Below are 13,345 nucleotides of genomic sequence, written 5' to 3' on the forward strand. Positions count from 1 at the left end.
ATTGATGGGAAAAAAGGTCATAGTATAGTATGTCATGAAAAGTGATGTAAAAAGGTCATAGTATAGTATGTCATTAAAAAGTGATGAAAAAAGGTCATAGTATAGTATGTCAAGAAAGTGATGAAAAAAGGTCAGAGTACAGTATGTCAAAAAAGTCATGACAAAAGGTCATAGTATAGTATGTCAAAAAATTGATGGAAAAAAAGGTCATAGTATAGTATGTCATGAAAAGTGATGTAAAAAGGTCATAGTATAGTATGTCAAGAAAGTGATGAAAAAAGGTCAGAGTACAGTATGTCAAAAAAGTCATGACAAAAGGTCATAGTATAGTATGTCAAAAAATTGATGGGAAAAAAGGTCATAGTATAGTATGTCATGAAAAGTGATGTAAAAAGGTCATAGTATAGTATGTCATGAGAAGTGATGTAAAAAGGTCATAGTATAGTATGTCAAAAAATTTATGGGAAAAAAGGTCATAATATAGTATGTCAAAAATTTATGGGAAAAAAAGGTCATAGTATAGTATGTCAAAAAAATCATGAAAAAAGGTCATCGTATAGTATGTCAAAAAATTGATGGGAAAAAAGGTCATAGTATAGTATGTCATGAAAAGTGATGTAAAAAGGTCATAGTACAGTATGTCAAAAAGCATGAAAAAAGATCATAGTATAGTATGTCAAAAAAATTATGGGAAAAAAGGTCATAGTATAGTATTTCAAAAAAATTATGGGAAAAAAGGTCATAGTATAGTATGTCAAAAAAGTGATAAAAATGGTGATAGTGTAGTATGTTGTGGAAAAGTTGAAGAAAAGTGATAAAAAGGGTCATGGTATTGTATGTCATGAAGAAGTGGTCTAAAAAGGATCATAGTATAGTATATCAAACCGTTAGAAAACAAGGTCATAGTAAAGTATGTCATAAAAAAGTTTATCAAAAAAAGATGAAAAGAAAAGAAAAGTGAGATAAAAAGAGTCTATAGTATGGTATGTACAAAAAAGTTATACTATTGTATGAATGAAAAATGAATAAAAAAAGTCATTGTATCATATGTAAACAAAGATATAAAAAAATCAGCGTAGTATGTCATTAAAAACTGATAAAAAGAGATAAGTCCTAGTATGTCAAAAAAGTGATAAAAAAAGGTATGTATGTCAAAAAGGTCAAGAAAGTTATAAAACAAAAAAGTCATGTCATGAAAATGTCTTGAAAAGTAGTTAAACAATGTCATAATATAGTATTAAAAAAGTTATAAAAAATCATAGTATGTCATAAAAATGTTACACAATAGTATGTCGTAAAAGTTATTAAAAAAAATCACAATATGTCATAAAAGAGGTAGACAAAAGTGATTACATAAGTCATAGCAGAGTATGCCTCCAAAAAGTTATTAAGGCAATTTAAAAAAAAAGTCATGTCAAAGTATGTCATAAAAAAGTGATTTAAAAAAGTCATAGTATAGTATGTCATGAAAAAGTCAAAAAAGGTCATAGTACAGTATGTCAAAAAACGTGATACAAAAGTATAGTATGTTTTTTAAAAAGTGATGAAAGGCTATAAAAAGTGTTGAAAAAGTCATAGTCAAATATGTAAAACGTATTCATTTCATTCATTCATTCATGATTAAAAAAGTCATAGTATAGTATGCCATGAAAAAGTGAAAAAATTCACACACAAAAAACCAGAATGGTATGTACAAAAAGTTTTTCCAAAAGTCATACTATAGTATATCAAACAATGAATAAACAATCATTGTGTAGTACATAAACAAACTTATAAAAAAGTCAGTGTACTATGTCATGAAAAAAAGCCCTTGTATGTAAAAAAAAAAAAAGTTTATCAAGACAGTTACGAAAAAAGTCAGTATGTCATAAAAAAGTTATACAAAAGTGATTTAAAAAGGTCATTGTACAGTATTTCACGAAAAAGTGACTTCAAAAGTCTGCATTCTACATAATATCTGATTTAAATGAAATGTTCTGAAATGAATATGTGACACAAAAAGGCAACTTATTATGTCGACACTTTGAAAAACTATGCCTTAAAGTTCTGTGTTACATGTGGCCATGTGAACGATATTCAGCCAGCAGGTGGCAGCACAGACCAACAATAAAATATAGTTTACTCTACAGTTCTGAGACAAAACTGGAAAATACAGAGGACTCTGAACACACCTGAGATTTAACAAACCTAATACTGGTTACTAATATTTACACAACCACTGCAGCTGTCTGTGCACTCTGAGGGGGTTGGGCCTTTTCTGGGTTCATGTTTTAGCCAGTTTCTCTTCACATTCTGGATGTTTTTGGGATATTATATTGATGTGTTTTGGATGGATGGATATTTGTAAACAATATACTGTATATTCAAGTTATTATTCTGAATGCGCTATCAAAAAAATAAATTAAAAAAAATAATAAATAAAACACTTTATGGGCTTTGCAAATGAATTTACTTTGCGGGTGTTTTGTGAATTTTACCTTTTTTTTTTTTTAATTTAATTGTCTTTGTACTGTGGTACTCACAGCAAGATGAAGAGTTTCAGCAGCTGGTACTCCATGTGACCCAGTTCTGGTACTGGTTCTGTCAGCAGGATCTTCTCTGTTTCCAAACTGCTGTCTACACACACACACACACACACACACACACAATTTCAGCATCTCGCTGTCACTGGGAAGGTTCCTATGACTGCTGAATGACAGGTGAGCAGACCTACCTGTGAGTGTGTGCGTGCTGAAGGCTGTTTCTGAGGCGAGGCTGGGGGCGGAGTTTCCCAGCAGGTCAGGGAGTGAGGAGGAGACGGCGGGGAGCGAGGGCTTCCTCCTCCACTTCAACACCTCTGGAAACTCATCCTGACAGAGACACCGAGAGCAAGGTTCAGAAAACAGACAGTTGAGATGTAAACTAAATGCATCTTCTTACAAGTACAGTGTGTGTATCTACAGCCTGATAGCTCTTCACACTGTGTGTGTCACACTGTGTCACTGGGTGATATATTCCTTTATTACCATGAACACACACACTGTAGTTTATTTTGACTCAATCTCACATACACCGTCCTGTTGCCACAAATACTCACTAGGGCACTAAATGTGGATTAATCCGCCACTGAAAATAGTCCCCAACAAAGTCACTATTTTCTTCTGTTTCATTAAAAAATACAGTAAGGACATATTTTAGGATACCTCTAGGAGACTTTTTTTTTCCAAAATGACGATCTGAAACTGAGTGAATAAAGAAAATCGAAAACATATCGTGATCGTCACATCAACAGCTTCTGGCTGAGAGAACATCAACACCTTCCTCATCATATTTAACACTTTGCTGAGCCGCTCATGTGTTGTCAACTCAACTTCACAGACAGAACCTGAAGGCAGCACGGGGAAAGCCTCTTATCCAGGGAGCGTAAAGGGGTCACAGAAGGTCACCAGGACCAAAAAACAGCTTCTGGTATTCAGCTATGCCTGCTTTTACTGACTGGTGACTCATTTCTAACACAGCTGTTTCCATCATCACTCTGAGGACTCATTTCTGCTCCTGAGGGATTTTATAACATCTCTCACAGTACCAGGAAGTGTTTCAGTTTGTGGATATAAATTGTGACGAGGTATCGCAAATTTAAAGCTTTTTTAAAATGTGTCTGCACCACAAAGAATCCAAAGTTGTCAAAAAGGGCTGCGACAAACAAACATTTTAATCATCAATTAAATTTTTCAATTTTGTCTATAAAATGCTCATGGTCTTCTTTCACTCATTCAGTATGACAGTCGCAGGGGACATTTTTATCTATTTTAAATACTTCAACTACATTTTAATAATTATTTTCATATACTGTTATTTAAGTATGATTACCCATAACCCCCTTCTCTGTGCAGGTTCACAGAGATGTTCATGTGTATCTCTGCAGAAACATAATTCCAGCTTTTCAGTCACTTTTTCTTTTCCCACAACACGCAAAAGTGCAGCTCCTCTGTGAAGGTAATCTGCTGTGGTTGTTTGACAGAAATATTCGTAAATATAAACAAAATGTGGTGTTACCATGGACAGAGAGCTGGGCTCCTCCAGGTACTGCTTCAGACTCAGACTCTTCCCGTTCACCTACAGACAGACAGAGAGACAGTCAGACAGACAGGAAGTCAACTCAGGATCAAACTGAAATATTTTCTGTTATATAATCAGGAATTATTAATTTCTTATTGTGACATTTCAGTTTTAAATAAGGTGTTTAACAGGATTGTTTGACAGCGACTTGGTTTAAATACTGAACACTTCCCCTCATCAAAAGAATACAGAGACGATCCACAGACCTGCAGGTGAGTGCAGATCCTCCTGAGGACGTCATAGACACTGTCTCTGGACAGCAGGGACACAAACACGTACTGCAGAGGGACAGACGGACAGAAACCAGGTTACATGACAAAGTGTTTATTACTGAAAATACTCAACTCATCTGAAAATGTGAATAAACCTCTCTCAGCTCTCTTTTTCATTCTTAACACAACTATTTCTATTTCTCTATAGAGTACTCTATGGAATTATTTTTTTCTATTTTTCATCTTCTAAGTCTGGTTTTAAAAGGCGCTGCAGAAATAAAGTGTTTTATTATTATTTTATCATTATTATTCCTCACCTTCGAGCCTGGCTGTTCAGCAACTGAAATCACTTCTGATTTCTGATGTGGTTGGAAAACAAGTCATACAAAACTCATATATAAAATCTTAATAATTATATGGAGTACCACGATATGACCGTCTCCCCAGAAAATAAATCCGTACACCACAAACAACTTATCGTGTCCTTCTGCCACTTTACGACAGCAGAGTTTAAAACTAATAGCTGGATTCCTCTCTGCATTAACTGTGCTCGCCAACAGGCTAAACATGATCCTGTTCCCATGCACACATGTTGACATGATGACATCATGTGCCAAAGATTAGCATACCAACATGCTAAAGAGCTAGCACATGCTACACACCAGTTAAAGCTGTAAGATTTTGTCATATTTGCTGAAACTGTCACTGTCCTCAGGTTACAGTTCTTTGCTTCTATATGTGTGTGTATGTGTAGTCATCCTGTCTGGTACCTTCTGAGCTGTATCCATGGTGATAGCCAGGCCGTTTGGCACCAGACCTGCCGTCTTGTGTTTCTTCACCAGCCGAACTGACACCACAGGTATACACACCTGCACATTCACAGAAGAGAGATAAACTAGAATTACAGCCACGTGGTTGTATGCCTCCACAAACCAATCAAGTTGCTCTTACAGTCTACATCTATGTCTGTGAAAGCATGGATGCTTCAAAAACACCCCCCCCCCGCCCAGCAGCACATAAGATCTATACAATCAGCACAGCTTTAAGGTGGACACTCAAGATTAGTGTCACCAGTTCAGTATCTGACAAAATGTCTCCACTTCTCTTCCTGAGTCAGGATGTTGTGCAATGGCCAAAGAAGTATTTTTGCAGAACATTATGATGTCACAGTCAATTTGACACTTTGACCGTTTACATTTTTGAGATAAAATGTCATCACTTCATAATTTTATCCTATGAGACACATTATGTAAAATTTGTCAAAATTAATGTATGAATTCTTGAGTTCTTGAGTCAAGTTCTAATTCTAATCAGTTCATTCTTGAGTGCAAGAGGACATTTGTGCCAAATTGAGGAATTCCCACATGGTGTTTTTGAAATATTGCGCTCAAGAGAATGGGACACATAAGGTCACAGTGACCTTTGACCACCAGATTCTTATCAGTTCTACCCTGACTCAAAGTAGACGTTTGTGCCAAATTTTAAGAAAATCCCTCAACGCGTTCTTGAAATATTGAGGTTCACGAGAATAAGATTGATGAGGTCACAGTGACCTTAACCTTTGACCTTTGACCACCAAATTCTATTCAGTTCATGGTCACATCCAAGTTGACGTTTGTGCCAAATTTGAAGAAATTCCCTCCAGCTGTTCTCGGTCTTCTTGCATTCAAGAGAATGAGACCGATGAAAACATAATTCCAGAAAAAAAGATTGTGGACGCAGAGGCACAACCCCCCAAAAAACCTTTTAGTTTGTAAGTCAGAGCAAACACTTCCTGTTAACTGCTGTTCGCCAGGGGTGGAAAGCAACCATGTACATTTACTTAAGTACCGTACTTCAGTCCAGCTTTGAGTAAATGTACTTGAACGTTACTTGTTTGTATTTATATTTTCTGCTACTTTACACTCCTACTCCACGACATCTCAGAGGGAAATACTGTGCTTGTTACTGCACTACATTTATCTGACAGCTTTAGTTACTTTTCAGATTAATAATACAAAATATAAGTGACAAATAAATTATGACTTATTATTAAATACAAGATAAACTTTATTGATCCCTTGGTGAAATTTCCAAACTACCCAGCAGTATATAAAGTTATTGAAATCAGCTCCAGCTACAACATTAAAGTGATGAACATATTAATGCATCAATAAATATAATACAATAATGTATTTTATTCTGCATGATGAGTACTTTACTTTAGGTACTTTTAGTATTTATTGAAACTAATAATTTTGTATGTATAGTTTTGTAACAGTTTGAATACAGGACTTTTACCTGTAACGGAGTGTTACTAATATCTGAGTTTTACAAATATTTTACAGTAAATAAATCACATTACATGACTTTTATTTCCTCTGAATGACAGAGTATTGACACTGAGGTGAACTTTCACCCAGACTCAGAATAAACAGACGTCTGGACCAAACACACACAGAACACACACATGTTGACTCTTTGGAGTCATATGGGGATCATGAATGTATTTAAACCTTTCCTAATGTTTCCGTAGTGCAGACGACTATAGTACATGACGCTGTTGTAAGGACGACAAAGAGGCTTTACCAAACTGAAATCAATAATTCAGTCTGTACACAAACTGACTTTTCATCTCCAGCTGACAACTTCAAGTCTCTAAAAACAGACGTGACAAAGGAAAAAAGCTTTAAGAAAGTGTGTGTGTGTGTTTTCCCAATTTTGTCAATGTATACATGACAAAATAGAGACGTTAAATATCTTCTTCCTGATGTCTGTCTACCTTCACCTCATCACTGAGCCAACTCACTCAGGGAACATTTTACTGATTTCTGTTTCCTAATCAAGAATTTCAAACAAATTGTAATTAAAGCAACACTTATTAGTTTTTTCTAGACATGTGAAGGGTTCTCATTTTATGTTATGTTCAGTTCAATGCAATGAACATTTTTAAATCATATTTGGACAAATTCAAATGTAATTTTGCACAATGTTTGAAATTTATTTACTTTAACATTGCAATTGATTTAAAACATCACTCAGACCTCATTTGCATTTGTTCTGCTGTGGAAAGAGTTCTTGTTAAGATCATAATAACTATCACATTTGATTTTAAAAAGCTCAGCTAATCACTTGGTTTATGTTTCAGTGGAGCTGAGTTTATGATCTGTTGTTCTTATTATATGTTTTGTTCCAGTTGTCATACAAACAGTCATTGATCCTCTCATTCAGTAAATAAGATAAGATAGAACTTGATTTATTCCGAGGGTGAACCACTGATACTACCTGTTATATACAGAAATACTTATTTCTGTGCTGCTACACAGTCACATTGATTTTACATTTACAAACCTTTTTCACTTTTGTGACACTGGAATTCAAAATGACATGGATAGGTAGGAGAAACACAATGTTGTCTTAAACTGGACCTGTATTTTCAGCTTTGTCCATTTTTTTTAAACTCTTTTGAAAAAGAAGCAGTCTGTTGATGGAAGACCAACACAGCGAAGAAAGAAATTTGCTTTTTAAATTCACCCGACTTCATGTGGCCACGTTTTAAAAGAGACAGATGGTTTGAGACGAACCGACAGCTTCTCCACTCACCTTGATGTCTTTACCAAACAGGTTGGCGTAGAAACACAGCCAGTTCCTGGAGATGTAGAGTCGTCCCTGCAGCAGGATGTCTCGTAACAACGCACACGAATACACTACAGAAGAATAAGAGGAGAGGAGATGGGAGACAGGATCAGACAGGGAGAGTGACAGTTGATTTTTACTGCATCCCTGATCATCAGGAGCTGGAAACAAATATAAAAACAGATTTATTTCACTGGAAACAACAAAAGACTTAAACAGGCGAAAGATCAGGTGATAGACGGATGATAAACAGTGCAGCTGAGGTGAAACATCTGTCCTGTCAGTCGTTGTCCTTCTGACCTCACAAACAGTCCTCACCTTTCATCAGGATCTCCTCTTTAGGAACCGTCTGGAACAGTTTGTGGTACTGAGAGTTGTATTTGCTGACAGTCTGCAGAAGAACAGAGTTAATGACAGACAGATTCAGATGTTTATGTCTTCAATAATCATGTCTCTTGGTTGAGATCAGTATAATAATTGATGTGTCATTTGTCATTATTATTACAGAGAGAACTGAGACTTTTGTTGCTGAAGATAAGACAACCTTTATTTACTCTGAGAGAAATTGTTGTTGTTGTGTGCAGCACAAAGTAGTTTATCACTAAAGGTTTAAGTATAAAAATATCAACAAACAAGTATCCATAAACAAACAAAGTGTGCAGATGTATAGACGAGAAGTGGCATGTATCCATGTATGTACAATATGAAATCTGAAGAACAGATAAGTATGTATGGTTAATTAAAAAAATTCAGTGATTATGTACATGATATTACACGTAATGTCCGTTAAATCAAAAAGTTGTAATGATTTAAAGGATGGAAGGACAGTAATCCAGAGATGGGGTTCCACAGGGTTCTGTTCTTGGTCCATTGCCGTTTTCATTATACGTGAATAACAGGCTTCCTAATCAGGACTTCAATGTCCATGTTTATGCAGATGATACAGTTTTATATGTTCCAGGCTCTGACTCATCTTCAGTCTGCTTTTCATGCTTTTTACCTATCACTTCTTTCTCATAGACTTGTTTTAAAAATCAGATAAGATGGCGTACATCCACCAGATTAATTTAAACTTAAAATGGTACCAATACCATAGCATACAAAGTGAGGAGGTTGGCGTGACAGCAAAGAGTGATTTTAGGTTTCAGTCAACTTTAATGTCTGCACTTCATTACAAAGATATTCTGTCAATTGCTGCTCCCCTATGAACCAATGCGCAGCCTCAGCTCCTCAGGCAGGGCTCTGTTGGCTGTTCCTTAGTCCTGGCTCAAAACTAAAGGCCTGTCTCAAATAGAGGCCTGTTCTGGTTGCCAAGCAGTTCATTCTCTCTGATGCACTGTCCATCTGAGCTAGATCAAATGAATGATTCATAAATGACATGTTATATGAAGCCTAATTTCTAAACAAGTAATATTCATACTGGTTTAAAGAAACAATTTGATTGTATTTCCTGATCTTTGCTGAGCAACCGTTTTGTATGAAAGGAATTAAAGGCTTGTCTCAAATATAAGGCTGTTGATCTCAGTGATTTAAGCACATAATAGCCCGGGCTATTAATTAAAGGTTTACAGTAAATATAATTAATATTTGTTCTATTATCAATATATATCACAATGTGATGGACATTCGAGAGCTTTTCTTAATTTTAGAAATGCTGTATGCCAATAAATGCTATTACTGATACTTTAAATATATTTCAGTGTTCTTTTACTCATGTACGGTTTTGACTACAGGACTTTTACTTGCAGTGGGAATATTTTTAGTATTATTTTACTGTTGAATTGGTACTTTTACTTAAGAAAAGGGTCCTGTAAGTGAACCACTTCTTTCGGGAATATTTTGCCTGAGTATTGTTTTGGTTCCTGACATGTGGGTCACAACTTACATCATCTAAATACACCTGCGTGTGTTTATTCTCTGTGAGACGGTGACTTCCTGCCTTCCTGTTCCTGTCTGAAACAACAAAGACTGAAACAACAGCAGCAGCTCGACGCCTGCTCCACCTGAAGCCTTTGAAGACTGGCTGAACATTTGGGTCATACTAAAAGCTCCAACGCTGAGGAAGTGTTGTAAGAGAAACAGTGTCATTGATCCTGCTGTCTCTGTAGTTTCAACTCGTACTTTCAGAGGTTAGTTTGATACGTTATTTGAAATATATGTTTAAATTCAAATGAACTGGAACCAGTGTGAACTGGTTGGCTCACTTCTCTTCAAACTGTAAAGTTAAATACATAAATACAGAGGTTTTTTTTGTTTTGAGCCTTTTATCAGGTGTGAAATGATACAGAGACGTCTCCAAAAACATTTCTACCATAATTCAAAATCATCAAGAGTGAGCAGGCCTTCCTAGTTCTTCTGGAAAAACTTATGTTGTTTCTTCAAACCTGGATGTTGCTCAGGACCAGAAAGAAGCACAATATCTGCATTAGATACTCAAATTTCCTAATTATGTCACTCAGGTGTGAAGACTCTGAGCCATATTTATAAGAAAATGATGCACATGCATGTGGTGTTGCTGACACACCTTCCTGTGTCTTCTGTAAATCCAATCTGTTCTATATTTATATCTGGTCCTCAGAGGTGGAAAGTTTTAACTGACTGTTGCAAATGAGTAAACGCAGCAGAACTTATCTCTGTTAACACATCTCCTAAATGCACTCACAACAAGAAGAAATACACACCCTGAAAACACTATATGACACGCAATCTGTGACGGCAGCTGCTGCAGCTGTTTGATAAACCCACTGTGTGTCTGGAGAGGAATCTTTTATTTTAAACTTGTATCTGATATTTAATCTGTGAGTGTCTGATGGTGGACCGTAACTTTCTGTCTGCTGCAACAGATTCCTGCCTCACACACACTCAAACACAAACACACCCCTGACCGTGTTCCCATGGAGACGAGACAGACGCCGGAAACTTCTGCAGAGACTTAAAAAAAGATATGAAAGGACTCCTGCTGGTCTGCCGTCATCTCTGGACTTCTGAGCACAACTACAGAGCTGTGAGTGTGTGTGTGTGTGTTGGTGGGTGGGCGTGTGTCCTTATATCGGCCACATGCATCTGTAGGTGTGGTGAGCTGAGAGACATGTCGTCACTTTTAGGTCAGCTCACATTGTGCTGCTGAGTGTTTGTGTTGCTGAGTGAAGGACTCACTGATCCTCTGTAACACTTCTTCACGTCTTCGTAGGATAGGTCGTCGATCAGCTGCAGCCTGTGGGACACAACATAACTCATCACGTTATTCTGTCTTAATAGACAAAAAGTACAGTTTCTTCTCGCTGCAGGAGCAGAGTGCTGAAGAGCTGAAACTGGAAAAACAAGAACAACAAACAATGCAAAAAGTGCTTCTAGGTTGTTTTTTTCTTAACATAAGAAAAAAATTCTAACACAAAGAAATGGAAATTCATCTTTAAAGTGGCTTAAAGAGAAGTAGGTAAAAAAAATGCATAAACTTTAACGGGGCAAAAAGTGCAAAAATTAGAAAAACACAAATTATATGCTGTTTTTAATTTCCACATTTACGTCGCCACCTACTGAGGATAACTATGTGGGTGAAAGTTCCAGAAACAGGTAATAGCTGGAGGGGTTACATATCTTGTTTGGCCTGAGAATGCCGCGGGATCCCCCAGTAGTAACTTGAAAGCCGGGGACATCGGGAATACTTTGCTCCGCCTACCAATGGAATTGTTCTGTACCGTCCCCATGTTTGGTCCCCCCTCTGTTGGGGTACCTAGCACACAGATCTGGTACTAAAAGGTGGAGCTGTGAACACTGCAGTCTGATTGGTCAGTAGAGGACAGTCACTCTGCTCAGGGCTGAGTTGTGTCTGGTTTTGAGGCTCATGTAACCACTGTTCATACTGTGGAGAGTTTTATTAGTAAACTGTAACTATAAAATGAAAGGATGTTTTGCTGCCTCTCACAGCAGCTGGAGTCTGAGAAAAATAATTCACTGGGTCTACTGCCGGCAACTTTTAATCTATGAGTTGATGACGTAAATCCATCAGCACACCTTTAATTTCACTGTGACAACGTTGACCATCACTTTAGTTTGTGTTGTCTCTCTTGGATGACACAGACTTCTAGTAATGAGCGGATCTTCAAGCATTTATATATTAATTTTGACCAGGTTACCTGAAGTGCATATATTCTAATCCTCACTCAGAGAAAAAAAAAAGTAGCGTAGAGTGTCGCTCCTGTGGGCCCCGACAACACTAAACCCCTGAGCTTGCCTGAGAAGGACTAAATGCACAAAGCTGCTATTTTTAAATATCCCATGGAGAGAGACTCTCACTGCAGCCTGTTTTATTTTGTTCTGAAAATGTCAGCATGCAGACTGATAAAGTAGGAAATACAGTGAGTGCTAGACGGAGCAGTGAGTGACAACAACCCTGTCGAAGTGAAAGTCCTGTTTGCAGTGGAAACACTAGGGTCTAGGTACCATGTCTGAAGGGTTACTGTTGGTTCCAAAGGTACAATACTGAAATTGTTTAAAGTCCTTCCCTCATTACATCACACAGCAGCTTTAATCAGACTGTTTCCTGTTATCAGGAGCCACGTGGAGGTGAGGATGGAAATGTGACCACAGATAAATGACACACGCACACTGATAATGTGAACAGGCGTTTTCACAAGTGAGCAATCAGCTGCTTCACTGGAATATATATGACTTAACATTCAGTCATTAATGTATACTGACCGCTCTGTCAGACACTGTGGTGAAAAGACATTGAGCATGTTTACTGAAGTACAATTTTGATGTCAATTTCCTAAACTTTTTAATTCCTCTGCGCTACATTTCAGATAGAAATAATGTACTTTTTTCTGCACTAAATGTATCTGACAGCTTTAGTTACCTCACAGATTAAATTCTACAAGACAGTGCTAAAGTTTAAAGTCTTCACATTGGTAGAATTGCAGCAAATTAGTGATCCAGGAAGACTTTATTACATTTTATTTGATCCTATTTTTAACCTACTCTAACCTCTCTGATAGTGGCTTAAAATAAAATCATTTTTAAAAATAAGGAGTCTAAAAAGCTGCCAGTAAAATACAACCACATGTTAATTATTTTATTTATCACAGAGAGTAATTACTGCCAGGTTTCTAAAACAACCAAATTCCCAGACAGAATAAACAAAGAACAGGAGCTCTGATAGTGAGAGCTGCATCACTGCCGGTAACAATTAAAGATACAAAGAGAGGCATTTACACAGCACAAACACAACGAGCAGCTTTTACCAGAAAAATTAAGATTCAAGAGCACGAAGCGAAAAATTAAAACAAAATGTGAATAAAAAGAGTCTGAAGTGTGTTAATCCACTGCTTCTCAAACTGCTCTCAGGTGTTTGAATGTTGTTTTGACAAATGCTTTTACTGAAACACGTGAAGAGACACACACACACACACACACACACA

The 13,345-nt window shown here is 36.8% G+C and overlaps 1 protein-coding gene across 2 annotated transcripts in view; it reads right to left on the reverse strand.

Annotated features, from left to right (window-relative positions):
* LOC125888001 (GRAM domain-containing protein 2A) overlaps positions 1–13,345 on the reverse strand; it is a 45,389-nt gene that overhangs the window by 5,521 nt on the left and 26,523 nt on the right. For both annotated transcript variants that reach the window (XM_049575159.1, XM_049575158.1), the window contains 8 exons: positions 11,082–11,139; positions 8,244–8,316; positions 7,893–7,996; positions 5,081–5,179; positions 4,305–4,376; positions 4,036–4,095; positions 2,714–2,849; positions 2,523–2,616 (listed from right to left, as the gene is read on the reverse strand). In XM_049575159.1, the coding sequence (XP_049431116.1) occupies positions 2,523–2,616; positions 2,714–2,849; positions 4,036–4,095; positions 4,305–4,376; positions 5,081–5,179; positions 7,893–7,996; positions 8,244–8,316; positions 11,082–11,139 (696 nt within the window). The remainder of the gene's footprint in view (positions 1–2,522; positions 2,617–2,713; positions 2,850–4,035; positions 4,096–4,304; positions 4,377–5,080; positions 5,180–7,892; positions 7,997–8,243; positions 8,317–11,081; positions 11,140–13,345) is intronic.

This window comes from Epinephelus fuscoguttatus, linkage group LG4 (genome assembly GCF_011397635.1).
Source record: "Epinephelus fuscoguttatus linkage group LG4, E.fuscoguttatus.final_Chr_v1".
In the NCBI taxonomy this organism is placed as follows: Eukaryota; Metazoa; Chordata; class Actinopteri; order Perciformes; family Serranidae; genus Epinephelus; species Epinephelus fuscoguttatus.